At 46.5% G+C, this 21,224-nt stretch overlaps 1 protein-coding gene across 3 annotated transcripts in view; it reads right to left on the reverse strand.

Moving 5' to 3' along the window:
* The window catches only part of EHMT1 (euchromatic histone lysine methyltransferase 1), a 52,885-nt gene extending 36,796 nt beyond the window's left edge, over positions 1–16,089 (reverse strand). The window contains exons 1-8 of one of the 3 annotated variants that reach the window (XM_081339779.1): positions 15,192–16,089; positions 12,157–12,244; positions 10,099–10,649; positions 7,265–7,424; positions 5,298–5,431; positions 4,215–4,400; positions 3,173–3,253; positions 2,759–2,905 (exon numbers count right to left, since the gene is read on the reverse strand). In XM_081339779.1, the coding sequence (XP_081195905.1) occupies positions 2,759–2,905; positions 3,173–3,253; positions 4,215–4,400; positions 5,298–5,431; positions 7,265–7,424; positions 10,099–10,649; positions 12,157–12,235 (1,338 nt within the window). In that variant the 5' untranslated portion in view covers positions 12,236–12,244; positions 15,192–16,089. Of the gene's footprint in view, positions 1–2,758; positions 2,906–3,172; positions 3,254–4,214; positions 4,401–5,297; positions 5,432–7,264; positions 7,425–10,098; positions 10,650–12,156; positions 12,245–15,191 lie in introns of those variants that run through there. The other 2 variants (XM_081339781.1, XM_081339780.1) reach the window with 2 other exon arrangements.
* Between the last annotated feature and the right edge of the window lie 5,135 nt (positions 16,090–21,224).

Below are 21,224 nucleotides of genomic sequence, written 5' to 3' on the forward strand. Positions count from 1 at the left end.
ATTGCAAGAATCAAGGTTTCAGACCTACACCTTTTGCAGGAATTGGTTATAGACAGGAAATAGCAGATGGAAACTAATCAAGGAGAGAAGCAACCTAGAACTAAGGAGAAATCTTCTGACAGTGAAAACAATTATCCAGTGGAACAAGTTGCCTCCAGAGGTTGTGGGTGCTCCATCACTGGAGGCTTTTAAGAAGAGACTGGACAGCCATTTGTCTGAAATGGTATAGGGCTTGCTGCTTGAGCAGGGGGTTGGACTAGATGACCTCCAAGGTCCCTTCTGTTTATTGTTATTTCCTTAGCTGAGAACGTCTCTCATTAAAATCCAAGAACTAACTTCTGATGGACGTATGAAACATTGTTATCCAAGATTATCACCTTATTGTCCATTTCCTTGGTGTATAAAGTCCTACAGACACAGGCAGATCGACTGTAGAAAAACTCCAGTCAGGATTGGGGACTACATCCTCAAGCCTATTCACGTTTATTCAAAAGTTAAGTCTTGTTGGAACACCAAGGGACTTCTTTGCAAGCCACTTTTGTAGAAGTGCGCACACGGGAGAAGGTGTGCACCCTTCCAGACAATCCGTGGAGTGGATCAATTGGTTGCACTATCATCACCAAGCGTCTGCGTGGGGAGGCCAAAATCGGCAAGACGGTGGGCCCCATTCCTCAACTCAGCTATGTTCCTTCTGCCTCAACTGAGCCAAGCTTCGTCGTCTAGATTTTGAGACATTCTGCACCACCAGCACCACCACAATTAAATGCCACAGACTATCAAGAAATCTCACTATTCACTATTCACCCCACAGCTAAGAGCCAAACGGAGTACACCTTCCTGAATCAGGGACCAACTATTTATTTATTTTTTTCCCCAACCTCAGGTCCCTCCTCTCTCCAACAGACCCCAAACTTTGAAAGGTTTCTGCAACCTGATGACCCAACGTCAGTTAATTCGGGGACAGCCACATGGTCATTTAGAGGTTGCGGCCAACTGCTCCGCTTCAGGGGAGAACAAGAAAAGGCCCAGGGAAAAACAGAACGAAACAAAACCAGAGATCTGAAATCTAAGCCAGAGTTTGCAGGGGACGGAAATTTAATTTTAATTTAATTTAATTTATTAATATTTCTATACCGCCCTTCTCCCGAAGGACTCAGGGCGGTGTACAGGGCAAGAATAAAACACAGAAATTTACAAAAACTAAAAGATAATTAAATGCATGCCCGATTAAAATACAATTGATACACAGTAAAAACCCCAATAAAAATGATAAAAAACCCCCACCAATCCCCCCTCAGGCCAGGCCGGCTTGCTCGAACAAGTATGTTTTCAGATCGCGGCGAAAGGAGCGCAGATCGGGCGCCGTCCGGAGCTCAACCGGTAACTGGTTCCATAGCTCCGGGGCGCCCACAGAGAAGGATCTCCCCCTGGGGGCCACCAGTCGGCATTCTCTGACCGGTGGCACCCTGAGGAGGCCCTCTCTGTGGGAACGCACAGGGCGCAGGGAGCTTGATGCCGGCAGCAGATGTTCCCTGAGGTACTCCGGCCCCATGCCATGGAGGGCTTTGAACACCATTACTAGCACCTTGAATCTCACCCGGAAGACAACTGGCAACCAATGCAGCTCACGGAGCAGAGGTGTCACATGGGAGTATCGGGAGACTCCCAACACAACTCTCGCAGCTGCATTCTGTACCAGTTGGAGCCTCCGGGTGGTCCTCAAGGGAAGCCCCATGTAGAGAGCGTTGCAGTAGTCTAGACGAGAGGTCACGAGCGCGTGAGTGACCGTGCATAAATCATCCCGGCTTAGATAGGGCCACAACTGGCGCACCAGGCGAACCTGGGCGAAAGCCCCCCTAGTCACAGCCACCATGTGATCTTCCAAGGTAAGCCGCGAATCTAGGAGGACTCCCAAGTTGCGAGCCCTATCTACGGGGGGTAATAATTCACCCCCCATAGAAAGAGATGGAATATCCAGATAGACCCGGGATGAAGGTATGCAAAGCCACTCGGTCTTGTCGGGGTTGAAAGCAACTGAGGAAGCAGGTCTTGGATCATTGGAGGGAAGGGGTGGAAAGAGAGGCCCAGCATCGCACCGTGGATGATCCAGCTCTCCTACCAATCGCCCTTGCCATGAATTAAAGGTTTGCCATATAGGCTGCGAGAAGCGTAGAGTCAATGCATAAGCCAGCAGTTTTCCCCTAATCTGGGATCCTTCAAGTACAACAGCCCAGGGGTCTCCAGCCTTGCTGACTTTGAAGACTTGTGGACTTCAACTCCCAGAATTCCTCAGTCAGCCATGCCGGCTGAGGATCCCTGGGAGTCGACTCCACAAGTCTGGCTGAGGAATCCTGGGAGCTGAAGTCCAGACGTCTGGCTGCACAAACCAGGGATTCTCCCACCTTGGCGACTTTGAAGACCGGTGGACTTCAACTCCCAGAATTCCTCAGTCGGCCGTGCCGGCTGAGGATTTCTGGGAGTTGAAGTCCACCAGTCTTCAAATTGCCAGGGCTGGAGAGAGCCCTGCAAGTAGCCAGCCTACTACAACATCCTCCGTCGCGCCTGGCCAGCCCTTTTCTGGCAGGGGTTGATGTGCGTTGTAATCCAACACCCCAGGCAATTCCTCAGCGGGTGGGTGGGGAGAGCCCCTTCTGGTCCATTGAAGCCCAAAAGTCTGAGCAATGGCTCTTGATAAAGCAGCAGCGGCAGCAACAGCAGCAGAAGCAGCAGAAGCAGCAACAGCCTTGGGGCGTCTTGCCTTGCTTCCTGCAGAACTCGGCCCTGGGCAGGGTCTGTCTGGGCTACGTGCCTGCTTCTGTTCTGCTTCTTCCAGCTCTGGGTATGCCTGTCTGGACCGCGCCTTGGCCTTGGCACCTGGCAACCAAGAGCAGACCCCTGCTGAGGCCTGACAAGAAAGCAACAGACTTTAATTGAAGAGACGGGCGTCCACGGTTCCCCGTGAAACCATCAAGAGAGCAAAAAATAAGGACCCAAAGCCACAATGTGGCTGGCAAACCAGATCGAGCGAGGGAGGGAGGGAGGGAGGGAGACAAATCAAGACAGAGTTCTTGCACAAACAACGGGATTCCCTTGCTGGGCCTGGATGGCGCCGCGTTCCTCGCCGTCGCTTCCTTCAGGGAGCAAGGAAGGGGGCGGGAAAGGTGGCACTCACCAAATCCGATTCATCGCCGTCTTCCTCCTCCTCAACCGAGTCCGCGGAATCTTGTTCCTCCTCCGATTCTCCGTCCACCATCTGTGACAGCCAAATAAGTTCAAGTGAAAACAGAGAAGGCCACCCCTGCTGAAAGGATCGAAGCCAACTGGGTCTCACACACACACACACACACCTGTCCAGATCTCTAGGCTAGTCTACCTTGACCTGTAGGCCAATGGAAAATCTCAAGCATCCAGGTCACGGTTGTCCCGAGCGTGCTTTTCCCCAAAAAAAATTTGGAAGTCCAGTTGCCTCTTGAAAAAGCACCTTTGGGACAGATTTCCTATCCTTTGCCTCTCCTGACAAAGTAGCATAAAACAGAGGTCTTTCATGTCATCGGTTACTTCAAGCAAGTCAAGTTCTCAACCTGGTCTTTCAACGCTCGCTCTCCAGATCTACGAAAGAACATCTCTGGGTCTTCTCATTTGAGTCTCAATAGGGCCAAGGGTCCAGCGTGATAACAACACACACATCAAGCTGGAAGTAAGATGATACTCTTGTGAGTTCTTTTTTTTTTTCATGGTGGACAAAGAGGAGCCGAGACACATTGGGGCTTGTTAGTTTAATTTTTTTTAACATTTGTATTATTGTGTTTTATTGTTGTTAGCCGCCCTGAGTCCTTCGGGAGATAGGGCGGCATATAAGTCCCAAAATAAAAGAAAGAAAGAAAGAAAGAAAGAAAGAAAGAAAGAGAGAGAGAGAGAGAGAGAGAGAGAGAGAGAGAGAAAGAAAGAAAGAAAGAAAGAGAAAGAAAGAAAGAAAGAAAGAAAGAAAGAAAGAAAGAAAGAAAGAAAGAAAGAAAGAAAGAAAGAAAGAGGTGTAGAACTCTCCCTCTGAATTACGGACCTTTAAATAATATATTATATACATAATTTATATAATAATAATAATAATAATAATAATAATAATAATAATAATAATAATAATAATAATAATAATAATAATACAGTAATTTTAGACCCGCAAGGTTTAAAATCCTCCAGAGAAGCCTGCGGATCACCTTTCTGGCATTGCTAACAGCCACTGGTTCTCTCTCAATAGCAGTTCTGTTCTCCTCCACGGGGAATGTGGCCGTCTGAAATGATCCGCGTTCCTCTTCTTCCTCCAGTTCATCCGAGTCGTCTTCTTCGGAATCGATATCTAATCGTTCCCCGTTCAAGTGTGGGCTTCCCTCCTCCTTCTCAACCTGGACATGCCAACACAGAAAGGTCAATGGTGAGTCCAGAGCTCACGGACATTTTGAAGACTTTGTGGGATGGAGAAAAGTGAAAATTGCTGGTTCATCTAGGATTCTAGGTCACCTAGAGCCAGCCGTGTGCGGCGGCAGCCCAGAAAAGCTAATATGATCCTTGGTTTTACCAACAGAGGCACAGAATCAAAACCACGTGAACTATTTATTAGTACCGCTTTGCAAAGCCTTAGTAAGGCCACACCTGGACTACTGCATCCAGTTTTGGTCACCCCCTTACAAAAAAGATGTTGAGACTTTTTTTTTAAAAAAAAAAGCACAAAGAAGAGCAACTCAGATGATTCAAGGCCTGGAGACAAAAACATACGAAGAACGGTTGCAGGATTTGGATTTGGCTAGTCTAGAGAAAAGAAGGAACAGTGGGAACCTGACAGCAGCGTTCCAGTATCTGAGGGACTGCCACAAAGAAGAGGGGGGGTCAGCTTATTCTCCAAAGCACCAGAAGGCAAGACAAGAAATTATGGATGGAAACTAATCAAGGAGAGAAGCAACCTGGAATTGAGGAGAAACTTCCTAACAGGGAGGACAATTAGCCAGTGGAGCTGCTCGCCTCCAGAAGTTCTGGGTTGCTCCATCACTGGAGGATTTTAAGAAGAGGCTGGACAGCTACCTGTCTGAAATTACCAGACTGAGCATGGGGTGGGACTAGATGACCTCAAAGGTCCCTTCCAGCTCTATTCTGATTCCGATTCCATGGTGTCTCTAGGAATTAGTCATGGCTGTCTACTGATTCCAAGAGGGGAGAGACTTTCGTTAGGGGGTACCTGCCGATGCAAGCAAACCCCCACGTGAGCAGCCTTCGATACACCTGGCTACCTTCTTCCTGCTTCTCACCTTGCCGTCTGGAGAATGAGCGATGCTTTTGAACATCTCGATCACCGTCCTCTGCTTTAAAACTTTGGTCTTCTTCTTGGGAACCAAGCTGTACGTTCCCATTCTTCGTTTTTTCTTTCGAGATACTGAAGTAGCTGCACAGGGGGGACACAGAGGAAGATCCATCAGGGCCTGGGTTCTGCTGGGGTCAGGCTGGGAGGAACCCTAACCCAGAACAGGTATAATTTTATTAGTTTTTATGGGGTTAGGAATAAGGTGGGGTTGGGATTGGGGTTAAGGTTGGGCTTTTTCCAAATAACATTCTCAATATTTAGCAAACAGCATAATGTCTGGGTTCATGTATTTAACAAACAATAATAGAGAACAATATATTAATCACTTAATAGCCTTCTCCTTGCTAGCAGATATTCAAAATTACATGCCACATTCCTTTCTCTCTAATTCGTCTTTCTAGCCACTGATAGAATTTATCCCATGTTCTAAAGTACACCGAGTCTTCTTTCTTTTTGATCTTTAAAGTCAATCTATCCATTTCTGTACACTCTAGAATTTTCTTAATTAGTACTTCTTCAGCTGGTTAAGTTTTCATTTCTCCAGGGTCGGGCAAATACAATTCTTGCTGCCGTTAGTACAGGTAGTATTAGATATCTGCAATCTTTCTCATAATTGGCTCCTACTGTTCCTAACAAAAATAACTCTGCTTTAAACAGGTTCTTAAGGCAGCTTCTGCTAAGATTCTAAAAATCACTGCCCCGTCACACACACACACAAGGGGAAAGCACCAAAGATCTAAGAGCAACTGCTCTCCCGATTGTTCGGGATTACAACTGCCATCGGTCTTCGGATTGGATAGGATAGAATTTGGGAGCCATGAGGTCAGGTCCCTGCCATTCCCAGGGGAGAAGGAAGCGGTTCCTTGGGGATTGAAGAGGTTGTTCCTCGTTTTTCGCTCTGACGTATCTTCATGGGAATTGGGGAGGGGGAGGGAATGAGCCCCCCCCTCCAGGACCATCTGGTTAGGCTAACCCCACCTGTTTATCAAGGTGAGAAGCAGTTTGTTATCACCTTCACGCCAGTGGATTGGTTCCTCCTGCATTTGGGGCGTTGGGGTTAGGGTTTGGAGAAATGGGGAACGAGCTTTATAAGGTTTTGGCGCGGGAACTTCAGATTCCGCCCGACTTTTCTGCAATCACTTTCAGTAAACGATCGATGGGAAATAAGGTTTGTCCCAAGAGCCGTGCTTTCCCGAGAAGACAGTTGAGGCAGGACAGTGACACACGACCGTGCAAGGGACTTATATAGATAGAGCTTGGTGTTCTGTACCAGCCTACTACCGGCCCTGCAGAAAAGGCAGGGACAACCCCTTTACAAAACGGCAAGAGGCTGGAACTAAGCCTGCCAAATTTATTGACATAAAACAGAGCAAAACAGAAACACGAACCATGAAACAGGAGCTATTCAAACGGTTGCCTTCAGCAAACCAGCCCTCCCACACATTCCCCTTTTAAACAGTTCAAGGCGTGGCTTCTCTCTGCCTCCTTCCGAGGTGCCCCATCGCCTTCCTCTGTTTACTCCTGATTGACTGCCTCCTGCGTTGGGCGTCCTTGAACAGGGCCAGCTGTGGGTCATCTTCATCCACGCTGTCAGGCTCACACAGCTGGGTCTGCGTCATAACCAGATGGGAGGGGCCTGGCTGAGGGCTCTGCGGAGCCTCAAGGCTATCCTCAGCAAGCTCTCCAACACCCCCCTCCTCCTCCTCTGAATCGTCCGACCCAACTGCCGAACCCACAGGCTGACCCTGAATCACAACACTTGGGAGGTTAAAGATCTGGAAGGACCCCCAGATCCCTTTCTCTCCAAGTCAAGGATGGAGACCCAACCTCTTCTCTTCTCGGACCGTTCCACTTCAAGGAGCTCTCTAACCCTTGGCTTTTCTTTTTCTCCTCCCCCCTTTTTTTTTAAAATACCTGTCTGTGATTTTGAAGCGGCCACGTAGCTCTGATTCTGAGGTAGAGATGAGTGAAGGCCGGGGAAGGAGGACAAGGAAGTGGGCTTTCCAAATTCCAGAAGAGCTTTGCTGCCGTCTTCCTTGGGCGTTCTCGTTTCTTTGGGGTCTTTGTTGGTATGCTGAAAAACAGAAGTTGAGAAGGACCCTTTTTTTAGGTTTCGCCAGAGGCAAGGGACGAAGAGTGGGAAATGTCTACGGAGCTTTCTCGGTCATCCGGGTCCGTGTGTCAAGTTTCCGACGTATGGGCTTTTCAAGTGACTCGGAGGCATTGTTTACCTTAAAAGTCCTTTATTCAGCCTCATACACCGGCAAATGCTTGCTCAAAGGAAGCTGGCATCTGAAATCTCCGCCCCCTCGCACAATAGATTACAACAATATATTACGACGACTTCCCATCGCCCTGTGTGCTCACACAGAGTGCCGTCGGCCAGACAATGTCGGCTGGCGACCCCCAGGGGGAGGGCCTTCTCTGTCGGGGCGCCGGCCCTTTGGAATCAGCTCCCCCGAGGACTTCGGATGGCCCCAGATCTCCGGTCCTTTCGTCGCAACCTAAAGACATACCTTTTCCAACTGGCCAACCTGGACTGACGTTGGGGGTTTTAATCATGTTTTTAATTTTTACTGGTTTTAGTGGGGCTTTGTAAAATTTAATTTCTTTTCATATTTGTATTCATTGTTTTTATTGTTGTTCTCATTGTTGTTAGCCGCCCTGAGTCCTTCGGGAGATAGGGCGGCATATAAGTCCCATAATTAAATTAAATTAAATTAAATTAACACAATTCTCCACCTTTCTAATTTTGTCATTAATCATATTCTCCAATTAATTTAAAGAATCCGTTTCCCTTCCGTTAGAAAACCCACCAAGGTCTTCATCTTCTTTAGGTTCAGATGGCCTTGAAGGTGCAATCCTACTCGTCCCCCCTCCCAACCTTAAACTAAATCTCTTAAAGCAATACACAGGTTTAACATATGAAATGGCTGCTTCTTCATCTCTTGTCAAGCAATAAGATTCGATGTTAGCTCCCCCCACCCCCAAAGGTGCTTGTTTTTTTTCAGGAGGCAACTGGACTGCCTTGTTTTTCTTTGAAGACGTTTTGCTTCTCATCCCAGAAGCTTCTTCAGCTCTCTGACTGGAGGGTGGGGAGTGGAAGGATTTACACTCCTTGCAGACCGCCGGTCATCTGTCTTCTTTTAGAGAGTCGTTGAGGCCACTTGGAGGTCTCCATGTGTCCTCGGGGTCACCTGAGTACTGCCAATGTGCGTGGGGCCTGAGGACACGGGTTAAACTCCCAAGTGGCCTCAACGACTCTCTAAAAGAATGCAAACGACCAGCTGAGGACGGCGAATAAAACATATGGCTTGCTAACGTGATCGGTTATAAATAACTAAAAAAAAAAAAGATTTTCCAACCACCCAAAGCAGCCAAGATGGAATCTTTTGAGATATCTGATCAAGAGAACGTTTTTGACGTGTTATAAACGTTACGGTGCATTTCAAATAGGTTCAAAGCTTTTACCTGGACATTATCTTTAGCGGAATTATCCGCAAATATCTTCAGGAACAGCTACTAAAATGGCTCACATTTCCCTTGCATTATTTAGATTTGCAAAAAGAAAAGAAAAAAAATCAGACCTCTAAACCTGCAAAGGGTGTATCAGGATGCCTGGATATCTGAATTTTAGAATTGCTAGAAATATAATTCCTTGTGCATTCTAGGAATAACCTAGAATAAGGGTTGCTGAATTTAAAATTGGCTTAAATAGTACAGATATTCCATTTGCCCAATGTGACCTCCATGCCGTAGGTTATTAATAAAGGTTAGCCCTCAACCTATGGCCATAATGGAGCCTGGAATTTCTTACTTCTATTTTTCTTTGTATTTTATATATTAAATAAATAAAAAAAGGAATTGTTAGAGAAACCATTTCTTTGAGGGCTTTATTTTTTTTTAAACCCCCCCCCAAAAAAAGGGCAATCCTGAGAAATTTCCCACCGTGCAGTCTGGTGGGAAGCCTTTAAACTTACAGTTTTGCAGAACAGGGCAGGCAATCAATACTCAGAGCTTGCAGGCAGGATATGCTGGAGGCTGAAAGACAGCCTATGAGCACAAGAGGTTAAGGAGAGAGGATACCTATTTAAAATCCCGCCTTGCAATGTTTTTGGCTGCTGGGAGGTTAGAATCCCTGGCTGTTCCATCGCAAACGATCTGGAGATCCATCCAAAGGGGCTAATCGGTCCGTCTCCGATCAGATAGATCTAGCAACTTAGCAAAGTCCTTGCAGCAATTATTTTGGGTTCCACTGTGGTCGTAACTCATGGATTATCAGCAGCCCTGGTGGTTAAGAGGCTAATTCTGCCAACTGTCAGGAGTTCGATCCTAACCGGCTCAAGGTAGACTCAGCCTTCCCTCCTTCCAAGGTCGGTAAATTGAGGACCCAGATTGTTGGGGGTCAAGAGGCTGACTCTGTAAACTGCTTAGAGAGGGGTGCAAAGCAGTATGAAGCGGTATACATGTGCTATTGCTCTATCTGCTTGTCTGTCTATCTATCTATCTATTGAGCCCTAGTGGTGCAGTGGTTAGAATGCGGCATTGAAAGCTGACTCTGCCCACTGCCAGCAGTTCGATCCTGACCGGCTCAAGGCTGACTCAGCCTTCCTTCTTTCCGAGGTCAGTAAAATGAGGACCCAGATTGTTGTGGGGCGAGATGCTGCCATTGTAAACTGCTTAGAGAAGGGTGTAAATCAGGGTGAAGCGGTATAGAATTCTAAGTGCTATTGTTATATACACATTACCAGGTGAGATGGAGACTTGGGCATCGTCTTTCGGGCTCGGTGGACCTTCATCCCGCCTGTTTTTTTAGCTTCTGGGTCTTTGCTGCCCTCGTCTCCAAACTTGGCCGGGAGAGCACCCTGGGCCTGCATAAAAGGGCCAAAAGTTCTCCCTTTGCTCCCACCGGCCGGAAGCGTCTTTGCGGCATGGCCCGGCAGAGAAGCAAAACCACTGTTCGGAGTCCTGACGGGCAGGTCCTGAGCCATCTGCTTGGGCAAAATGTACCCATTGCTGCCCGTCACGGTGGTCTGGGTGAAGTCGTTGGCTTTGAGGTGGTTTGACTTCCCAGCATCCCCGTCTCGTTCGGAAAAGCCGTTTTCTGCTATCCGGCTCCGTTTGGCCGCCGGGTCCCCTTGGCTCAGTTTTGCATTGTCCTGAGTGTTCTTGGCTACGCTGGGGTGGCCGTTGAATTCACTGCACTCCAAGGAGCCGTTGGTCTCGCCGTCGGGAGCCATCTTGAGTTCCCCAACTTGCTTGTCTATGGCGCCATCGCTGGCGGCCATAGCATTAAATCCTAGAGAAAGAGAGAGAGAGAGAGAGATGAAAAAACATGAGGGCATGCCAAGAGGGAAGAACAGCAAATGTAGGCACCTGTCAGGCTCAAAAAAAAAATCAGGACCACCAATTAGGCTACAGCATAAATTTACTCAAGCCTAGACGCAAGAATCTGGTCGACTCAAGTTTGACCCTAAATTGGCACCAGATAAGAGTCAACGAAATTGACTCTTGAACACTCGTGTGAATGGGTTGATGGTGGGTTTAACTTCACTTCTCCCCCCCCCCCCAGCTCTGCCTGCTCTTCTCCTACTGCACCTGATGTAAGGGGAAGGGTTCACAATGGCAGTAATATTGGTAATATTAATGCAAGGAGTTGGGACTCTAATGGTACAAGGGACTGGTGAGATGTTTCATGACTCAAAAGTCAACTCCGCTTTACATACGGCTCTAAGCCAAAGTTGGAGGGTGTCATCATGTTTCTGAGTCACGCGTAAGTCACAAAGTCCATGCTTTGAAAGACAGAATGTCTTTGGGGGTTTCTGTGTCTATGAACTGTAGCAGATAACTGCAAAGAAAAACACCAGCCAGAGAACTGCACTTTCAAATGAGTAAAATTTTAAACTACGAAAGCGTTTGGGGAACTTACTCCTAAAAGGATTGTATTCTTGTGCAGGTCAGTGTAAATGACAGCAAAGGCTGTGAGTTAACTCTCTCGGATCTAGAGCAAGAAGACCCAAAGGGTGCTTTTTTCACGAGGCAAGCGGACTTTCTTGTTTTTGTTTTCTCTGAAGACGTTTCAATTCTCCTCCCAAGAAAGCTTCGGAGCTGAAGAAGCTTCCTGGAGGAGAAGCGAAACGTCTTCCAAGAAAAACAAGAAAGTCCGGTTGCCTCGTGAAAAAAGCACCTTTGGGACAACCCAGACCTGGAGGACTGAGAATCTCCATAGGCACAAAGCAAGAAGATTTTGCTCGACGGGCTACGTCTGGGCTGGGATCCAAATCAGAAGAAGACCGAGCAGAATGCTGACATTTATACCCCACTGTATCTTTTAAAGTTCTGGAAGAGAAGACGCTGAGCTTGTCGATCAGATGGTCGGCAGTTTGGCGGGTCGAATCCCGAGTGCCGCGTAGCAGAGTGAGCGCCTGTTACTCGTTCCCAGCTTCTGCCAACCTAGCAGTTCGAAAGCACGTAAAAAACGCAAGTAGAAAAATAGGGACCGCTACGGTGGGAAGGTAACAGCGCTCCGTGCGCCTTTGGCGTCTAGTCATGCCGGCCACATGACCACGGAGACGTCCTCGGACAAGCGCTGGCTCTCCGGCTTTGAAACGGAGATGAGCACCGGCCCCTAGAGTTGGAAACGACTAGCACGCATGTGCGCGGGAACCTTTACCTTTACCTTATGCTTATGCTTACACTGGCAACCTCTTAATTGGAGATAGAGAATCCGGGCCATCCAGTGGTGAGGTTCATTGTTCTCCATATGCAAGGAAGAGGACAGCCTGGACCCAAAAAGGTGGACTCACCTTCTTCTTTACTGTTGGTGATGTCTTTCAACAGCTCCGTCTTCATGCAACTCTCTCGCTTGGTCTCTCCCTTACTCATCAGAGCTTGCTAAACGGGGGAGGAAAAAAAAAGCTTAAGGTGTAGGAAATAGAAATAAATAAAGGATGCAGTGTTTGGGTTCATGAGCTGGCAACAAGCACTGATGAAGAAGGTGCGTTTTAATCCCCAGGCCAGATTCACAATTCATGAAGAAAGGAAGAGGACAGCCTGAACCTCCAAGATTGATGGATTGAGGGATTGAGGGATCAAATTTACAGGCCACCCATCTTATCTCCTCTGAACTCAACTTCTTTCTTGCAGGGAACTCAACATCCGCCCGCCCACCCAAGTCAATATCCCTTTCATGCTTTAACCAAGTCATTGTTCCGTCTTACTCTACGCTATGATGAAATTTGGAAAGGCAAACTGGGTTAAATCCACAAGGTGCTTCAAAGAGGACCAAACTCAACCTAGCAACATCTTACAATCAATTAAGACGTATCGAGATGTCTGACTGTTTGGCTTCTGAGGGGGTCCTGGGTGCTTTTCTGAGCTTGGTGGTTTTCTTCTAGACATTTCAAGACCTTTATGAAATTTCCCCAAGCAAATGGCCAAGTTCAGAGAGACCACCCTTAGACAGTTCAACCCTGAGCTAACAAATAATTATCTCCTGTTGGTAAGATGCCCTACGTTATACTTCATCGTTCTATGCTCGGAATGTTTGAGTTTCAATTCCCTGTTGTTGTTTTTTAAAGGAGGAAATAATGATGGGATTGTCAAAGGAGCAAGGATGATTTGGAAGGCCACCGAGATATTTGGGTTCTGCTGAGTATCAATACAGCAAGTTTTCAAAGGAGCACAGACACCAAGAGACTCTTGAGTCAGCCCATCCTAAAAATCAGTTCCCGTCCTTCCGCGCAATGTCGAATCAAGGGACAAAGGTTTCTGACACAAGAATATATTAGAATTAGAAGGGGTGCATCCCAAATTTCCAAAACCAATTATTTGGCAGAAAGTTCAGTTCAAAAAATGAGCCATCAAATGGAAGCCTCAAACAAACACACGTCTCCCTTTATGAAGCCCGAGGTGTAAAAAAGAGTGGAAATTGAGAATCAACCCCTTCCACAGTTCTGGCAAAATATACATTCTTCCAGAAAGCAATTTTTTTTACACAGGTAACTAAATCTTGATCTCCCCCCCCCACCCACCACACACACACATGGTTGGTGGTCCACAACCATTTTTCCCATAAGTCTCAACTTTGGAAAACAAAGGACCGGATTGAACGGGTGTTAACGGCTAAATTTGAGGATCAGAAGGACCAAAAGAAGAAACATCTCATTGGGTATGTAGGGTTACATGCTTTAAAGAATTTCATGACTACGTTTCATCCTGATAAGTTTCCCTTTTACCTACTTCTGTCCCGAAAGGTTTGTTTTAACCAGTCTGTACTGGTTGCCCAGTAGCATATAAGTAATCTCTCATAGGGCGGATCGTACACAGCCACATAAATGCGTTTGCAAATTCGTTCTAAGAAACCCAGGCAATATTTAGATGAGATCAGGGCCTGGGAGTAAAAAAAATAAAAATTAAAAAAAAATCCAACTCTGAACAAAGCAGATCCATTGTAAAGAAAGATTCCTTTCTCTAAAATCAGAATTAAAACTGATGGGATTCCCTAGGTTTAACCACGAGGATAAGTTTCAACAGAAATAGCACCGCTCAACCATCGGCATTTCCAAAATGTGTTTTGGGTAGATAATAATAATAAACCTTTATTGTCAAAGTACAACATGTGTACATTGAAATTAGCTGAGCCTCCCCCCATGCTCTCTCCCCCCAACACACAGTGACAACAAACCCTCCATCCTACCACACCATGTGAACCAACTATACCACACACCGGCCTCCCAAGTCAATTCTGCATAAGTTCACAGAGATTATGTCCCATTTAAAAGCCTAACAGCCCACGGATAAAAGCTATTTTTCAGCCTGTTGGTACGGCTGGCTATATTCCTATATCTCCTACCGGATGGTAGGAGAATAAAGAGATACCGGTGTTTTTTTTAGGTTTTTTTTTTAAAAAAAGCCTGCCCAGCCACATCATAAAAAAAACGAAGCCATTTTGTCTGATGGGTGATATGGTTTTTAAATAAGTTCTGTTAGCTCTAACAGGAATTCAGATAAGAGGCCTGAAAACCCTTCCCAAAACTGTCCAAAGCAAGCAACTCCTTCTGTCTAGAGTCAAGAGCCAACTTGAGGATAGTGAAGGATTTTAAATTTCCGAAGTGACACATATCTTCATATATATTTTTTTGCCTGCCTTGAAGATTCTTTTAATTAGTCATATTCTGAACTCCCAACATCCTTGGGCCTTCAAATACCCCGCTAGTTTACCTTCCAGAAACCATACAAGGGTGCTTTGGCAAGTCTCCCACTGCTCTATGTACATGACAGCCCTTGTTCCTACCTACTCCCTTCTCTAGTGCAAGAAAAGCCACCATTGCAATAGCCAAGCTTAGCCTGGGCGAAGTCCGTGCTCAACACAACAGATCCCCCAAATAAAGCAACCCACAACAGATGGCCGTCTCGCTCTTCCGACAAAAAGAGAAAACCCACCATTTCCTCTGACCTCACTGACTTTCGCTCTTGAGACTCAACGTTTTAACTCTCGGCAAAGCCTTTCCAACATCCGAAGCTCAGCCTACCCCACCCTTTTTTTTTTCTTCCTTCTGCCAGGCACGTTACTCTGGATCGTCACCCAAAGACCCTGGCTTTCTCTTTCCCCTCTTTTAACTCTCTCGGCCAGTTTCCTCCCCCCCCCCCAAAAAAAAAAACCCTCAACAGCCAGGGTTGAAGTGGCCCCCACACACACCATTGGCTCTTTGTTTGGCAAGGAGAAAGACAGCCACAGCCACCAACTGTTCTCGGCAAGTTTTTTGTTTGGTTTTGTTTTTGTTTTGGGGGTGTGGGGGGGTTTAAAGCATTCAGAAAGCCACGCAGGGGGACAAATCACCTTGCTTCAACTCCAAGGAAACACACTCTCTCCCTTCTGGATCCAGCACAAAAAGTGTAGGTCATGCACACCAAACAGAACCATGAAGAAGAACTCAACCCAAGAGTCATGGAGTCCCCCATGCACGGAAAACTAAGCCAGAAGCAATTTCTTTCTTTCTTTTTCTTTTTTTCTTTCTTTCTTTTTTTGCAATGGCCACCCAATCTTTCCCCCAACCTCAACGTGCTCCCAGCAATCCTAGCAGGACCTCCATCGTGGCCCACCCCCCTCCACTTAAAGGAAGAGAAACTTCTCTGTAGCTCAGCCTTCTCCCATCCCCAATCTATCGGCTTGTTGATTGGCAGAGAAACCGTATATCCAACCCTCCCAAGCAAAGAAATGTCGGCTTAGCGGCAGATCCAACAAAAGCCAAGAGCCAGGAGCCAAGGTTGCTTCAGAATAAAAGCCTCCGTGCACTCGTTTCTTTCTCTCTCCCTCTTTTTTTTTAATTTCCTCCCCTTTTCCTGCAGCTGTCTGTCTCCATTCTCCTGCCTTAACAGCCCAGTGATTAATAACGTTCAGTCACTAGAGGGGTCTATGCAAAGGTGGAATACTCAAAAGCCAAAGCGGGCATCGGAGGCTAAAAATGTATAAAGGACGGTTGCTGGAATTGGGTATGTCTAAGTTTAATGAAGAGAAGGACTGGGGAGGGGTGTGTGTGTGTGTGTGTGTGTGTGTGTGTGTGTGACCTGACAGCAGGGTTCCAACATTGGAGGGGCTGCCCCAAAGGTGAGGGAAGGGGGTCAAGCTCTTCTCCCAAACACCTGAAGGAAGGACAAGAAGCAACGGACGGAGAACTAATCCAGGACAAAAGGAATTTCCTGACAGTGAAAACAATTAACCAGTGGAATGGGTGGCCTCCAGAAGTTGGAAAGGCTCCAAAACTAGACGTTTTTAAGAAGAGATTGGACAAAAATTTGTCTGAAATGAGCCGGCGGTTGGGCTAGAAAACCTCCCAAGATCCCTTCCAACTTTGCTATTCTATTCCGTTCTGTTCTGTTCTATTCCTATTTCGAATTCTATATTTCTATTTCTATTTCTAGTCTAGTCTAGTCATTAGTAAGATAGATAACACAGACACCAAAGCAGATTTTCTATGCTTCTTAAAGCCAAGGTTGATGAGCTTTGGTGGAAGATGGGCTTTGTTTTAAGGTGGGAAGGCAAAAATGGACTTTATGCTCATCTCTCCCCTCGTTGTTTGGAAATGAAGAGCACGAAGAAGGAAACACTCTTGACCGGTTGGTTTTGACAAAAGGATGGAGCCGTACTTGCCTCCGAGCAAATCCTTGGTCCCACCTGTCTTTGAAGGCCAAAGACACAGGCAAGCAGGACACAGAACACTAGGCCAACCAAAGGGCACCACTACAACCCACTGAACAAGATTGGCCTGGCTTTGTTCTGGTTTTTTTTCCTTCCAGCTCATGGGGATGGGGAATTCGTAACGCCCAATGAAGAAGTTCTCTGATCCAAGGTGATCAAGATCAAAGGTCTTCCAGGACGGTAGCTACAAAGTCCACATTCTGCTCTGATTATCAACACCCCGAGATGGCAGCCTTCCTCAAGTTTTTATTGGTTTGGGCAAGATTGAGTCAAGCTACTCCAGAAAAAAACTTGGTGGGAACAAAAGAAAGGTCAACCTCTGTCTGATTCTCCTCCTCCTCCTGATTCTCCTCCAGCTGGAGAATACAGACCGAGGCCTACAAAGCTAGAGTTAACTGGAAACTCGAGAACAATTGGAGGCATCTTCCTATCTCTTGCAACATGCCTTTTCCCGCAGTGCCATTCTCCACTTCCAACCTTCCTCGAGAATCCCTCTGCCTTGCAGGGCCAACGCCAGAAGTCCTCACTGTCTTCTAATCTCTACCCAGCCCGAGGATCTTGCCTTGCCAAAACAATTGCTCACTTACTGCTCTGGACTGCCAAAACATGTGTGATGTGGTGAAGCCATGGGTGAGGCAAGCCCTTCATGAAACAGCAACACCCACATGTGGCAACTGAATGTCAACAGAATGCCGTTCCTAATGCCTTAAGAGTGCCGAGAAGAGCAACAGAGATGATTAGGGGACTGGAGGCTGAAACATATGAAGAATGTTTGCAGGAATTGGGTATGGCCAATTCCAACGAAGAGAAGGACGAGGGGTGACATGATCGCAGTCTTCCAATATCTCAGGGGCTGCCACAAAGAAGAGGGGGTCAGCCTATTCTCCAAAGCGCCTGAAGGCAGGACAAGAAGCAACGGATGGAAAGTAATCAAGGAGAGAAGCAACCTAGAACTAAGGAGGAATATCCTGACAGTGAGAACAATTAATCAGTGGAACGACTTACCTCCAGAAGTTCCATCACTGGAGGTTTTTAAGAAGAGACTGGACAGCCATTTGCCCAGAATGGTATAGGGTCTCCTGCCTGAGCAGGGGGTTGGACTAGATGACCTCCCAAGGTCTGTTCCACCTCTGTTATTCTGTTAAAACTACTACCTCCCAAACACCTTGGCAATGGCTCAAGAGAAAAGGTATTCTGGAAAACGTTGGAGACTGGGACTACGTCCTTACTCTACTCCAAGGGAAGTTGAAATCATCTTGTGCATGATTCACTAAGGGAGGTAACAGAGGGACACAAAGTTATTGTTGAGTGTGTCGCTATCCTCTGTGACCCTCGCCAGGTGCTTGTTCCAATTCTTCCAATCCTTTAAAACCTGAAACAATAGGTCTCCCCACCTCTGTTGACCTTTTCTTCCCCACCACCACCTTAGGTCTCCAGGATTTGCCACTCACTTCCCACCAAAAGAAGGAAGAGGGGAGGGGAGGGGAGAATGGAGACATAATAAGAACTGTGTTAAAGATGGCCGTTGCAACAACAGAAAAGAAATCCTGAATGTTTTTCCATCCGAGAGAGAGAGAGAGAGAGAGAGAGAGAGAGAGAGAGAGAGAGAGAGAAAGAAAGAAAGAAAGAAAGAAAGAAAGAAAGAAAGAAAGAAAGAAAGAAAGAAAGAAAGAAAGAAAGAAAGAAAGAAATATTGCAAGATTATTAGAAGTTTCAGTCTTATCACCCTGGCAGGAAAAGGCAGCCCACGTGGGGATGAGGAAGAACCCAAGAGTTTTAAAAACGTTCTCCTAAGCACACTTACCTGAAAGTAAGTCTTAAGTGAAATAAAGGGGACTTACTTCAACGTAAACATGCTTAGGCAAACTAGCATCCCTCAACGCACGGGGTTTTCCCCCCTCGGAAGCAGGAAGCAGTCCGTTTTTTTTAAGCATTTCTGGTTCCCTAGATCAAGAAGAACAATAAGAAGAAAATAGGATGAGATGGATCCCATTCAAGGCAGGCAGGTCCTTCAGACCCAGAGCTGGTCAGAGAGGGCCGTGCAGAGATGCTTCCCATCCCCAGCCCCCCAAAAATCGCCTTATTTAAGTAAGAAAAGTCCCTTCCCACAGGCATGCAGACCCAAAACACAAACGCACCCAAAGAATCAGAACCAGTCTCCTAGGCCAAGCTGGGTCTTTAGAAGGAAGGTGGAAGAAACCAAAGGAACAGAGACCAGCCCTCTGAGGGATCCAAGGGTCCCATCAAATCCATCATCCCCCCCCCCCCGCCGGCCTCGCCCAACTCAAGAGCAAGGAGGTCGCCAGGGGTTCAAAAGGACTGAGGAAGCAGGAGGAGAGAAGAGAGAAGAAGGGAACAAGCAGAGGGAGGAGGAGGGGAGGAGGAAAAGGATAAGAAGAAGAAGAAGAAGAAGAAGAAGAAGAAGAAGAAGAAGAAGAAGAAGAAAAAGGAGAAGAAAAAGGAGAAGGAGAAGGAGAAGGAGGAGGAGGAGGAGGAGGAGGAGGAAGGGGAGGGAAAAGAAAATGGAATCTCAATATCAAGGTCTCTTCACCAACTCAAGGAGTCCAGATTTCCCCCAAGGGCTGCAAAGCTCTTGCAAATCTCTTAAGACAAAGCCTTCCAAGGCTTCTGTCATGGTGGAGGGGGTGGGTGGGGAAGAAAGGAGCCTGGCCTCGCTTTTCCATCCCCAAAAATTGCTCTGAATTAGATCATTTCCCTCAATCACCTCCCCCTACCGGCCGTTTCTGAGCATGCTCAGCTCGCCTGGGTTCTGCCATTTCATAACTGCATTGTTTACAGGCGCACACCGACCTGCCATCTTTTTTTGACAGGAAAATAGAAGCTGCTGGTGCTGACAAAGGCCCCGGGAGGGGGAGGGGAGGGGAGGGAGAGAGCCTCTACATGGAGGTCTCACCGGCCCTGCCCCTCCCTCCCAAGGTCACGTTTACCCAAGGCTGGCTACTTTCCTTGCAACTTCCGAAAGAAGGAAGAAGAAGAAGGACCAGTCTAGAAATGTTTAAAGGGGAAGGGGAAGGCAGCAATGAAGAAAAGGAAAGAAAGAAAGAAAGGAAAGGAAGAAAGAAAGAAAGAAAGAAAGAAAGAAAGAAAGAAAAAAGGAAAGAAAGAAAGAAAGAAAGAAAGAAAGAAAGAAAGAAAGAAAGAAAGAAAGAAAGAAAGAAAGAAAGAAAGAAAGAAAAGGGAGGGAGAAAGAAAGAAGAGGGGGGGAGGGAGAAAAAAGAAAGAAAGAAAGAAAGAAAGAAAGAAAGAAAAGAAAGAAAGAAAGAAAGAAAGAAAAGAAAGAAAGAAAGAAAGGGAGGGAGAAAGAAAGAAAGAAAGAAAGAAAGAAAGAAAGAAAGAAAGAAAGAAAGAAAGAGGAGGGAGAAAGAGAGAGAGAGAGAGAAAGAAAGAAAGAAAGAAAGAAAGAAAGAAAGAAAGAAAGAAAGAAAGAAAGAAAGAAAGAAAAGGGAGGGAGGGAGAAAGAAAGAGGGGGGGAGGGAGAAAAAAGAAAGAAAGAAAGAAAAAGAAAGAAAGAAAGAAAGAAAGAAAGAAAGAAAGAAAGAAAGAAAGAAAGAAAGAAAGAAAGAAAGAAAGAAAAGGGAGGGAGAAAGAAAGAAAGAAAGAAAGAAAGAAAGAAAGAAAGAAAGAAAGAAAGAAGGAAGGAAGGAAGGAAGGAAGGAAGGAAGGAAGGAAGGAAGGAAGGAAGGAAGGAAAATGCTTGGAAGATCCATGCTCCAAAGCGCCAACTCTACTAGGAAACAGGAGCTGAGAGGAATCCCACTTGCCATCGCCAGATGCCATGTGCTTGTGAGAACCAGCGCAAACCCCCAATTCCTCCCCACTGCAGAGACTCAGTTCCTCCCATCGTTGACCTTGGCGCTCAGGCAGACACATGAGAAAAAAACAAAAGCCAGGAAGATGCCATTTCCTTCTCAAAAATGGACTCACTGAAGCCCCGCCTGTTAGACGTGCACCCTTCCTTATTTTTATTATTATTATTATTCATATTCTGCAAAGAGCAAACTAAAGTCCATCTCCCTATGGGGCGGGCGGGGGGGGGGGGGGGGAAGGACGCCCCAAGAATATTCTGCATGTCACGACACACACACACACACACACACCTCTTCCTCAGTCCCTTAGGTCAAAACCTTTCCTTCCCACCAGGCAAAATTGGCAGATTCCTTCAGGAGAGAAGAAACTTTAATGTTACAATCAGCCAACTTTTGTCGTTTCCTTCTATGTGTTTTTGTTTGGGAGAACCGGGAACTTGTTTGCAAGTAGAGGAAAAAAAACAAAAAACAACCACCTCAAAGGCAGATAATTTCCATTGCATTAACAGAAGACCTATTATCTTTTTTTTATTTCTTCCGTGTGTTTTTTTTAATCCCATCACGCTAGCTTCTTCTATTTTGCAATTCGTGCCATCTTTTTTTTGGCACACGCAATTTCTCCCCCTTTTCAGCGAGCGTCTCAAGGCGACCCATCAAGGACATCTCAATCAATGGCTGTTCCACTCACAAGACATCTAGCTTGGGGGGGGGGGTAAGTAGGGGCAGGTGTGGGGTGGAAGGGAGCAATTTGAAAAGAAAGAGACTCAAATATTCTGAGCGCAGGGAAGACCAGGTGACTTTCGCGCGGAGAAGCTAGCTTCACTTCTTGACATATACCATCTCAAGA

The sequence above is a fragment of the Vipera berus genome (genome assembly GCF_964194415.1).
Source record: "Vipera berus genome assembly, chromosome: 15".
Classification (NCBI taxonomy): Eukaryota; Metazoa; Chordata; class Lepidosauria; order Squamata; family Viperidae; genus Vipera; species Vipera berus.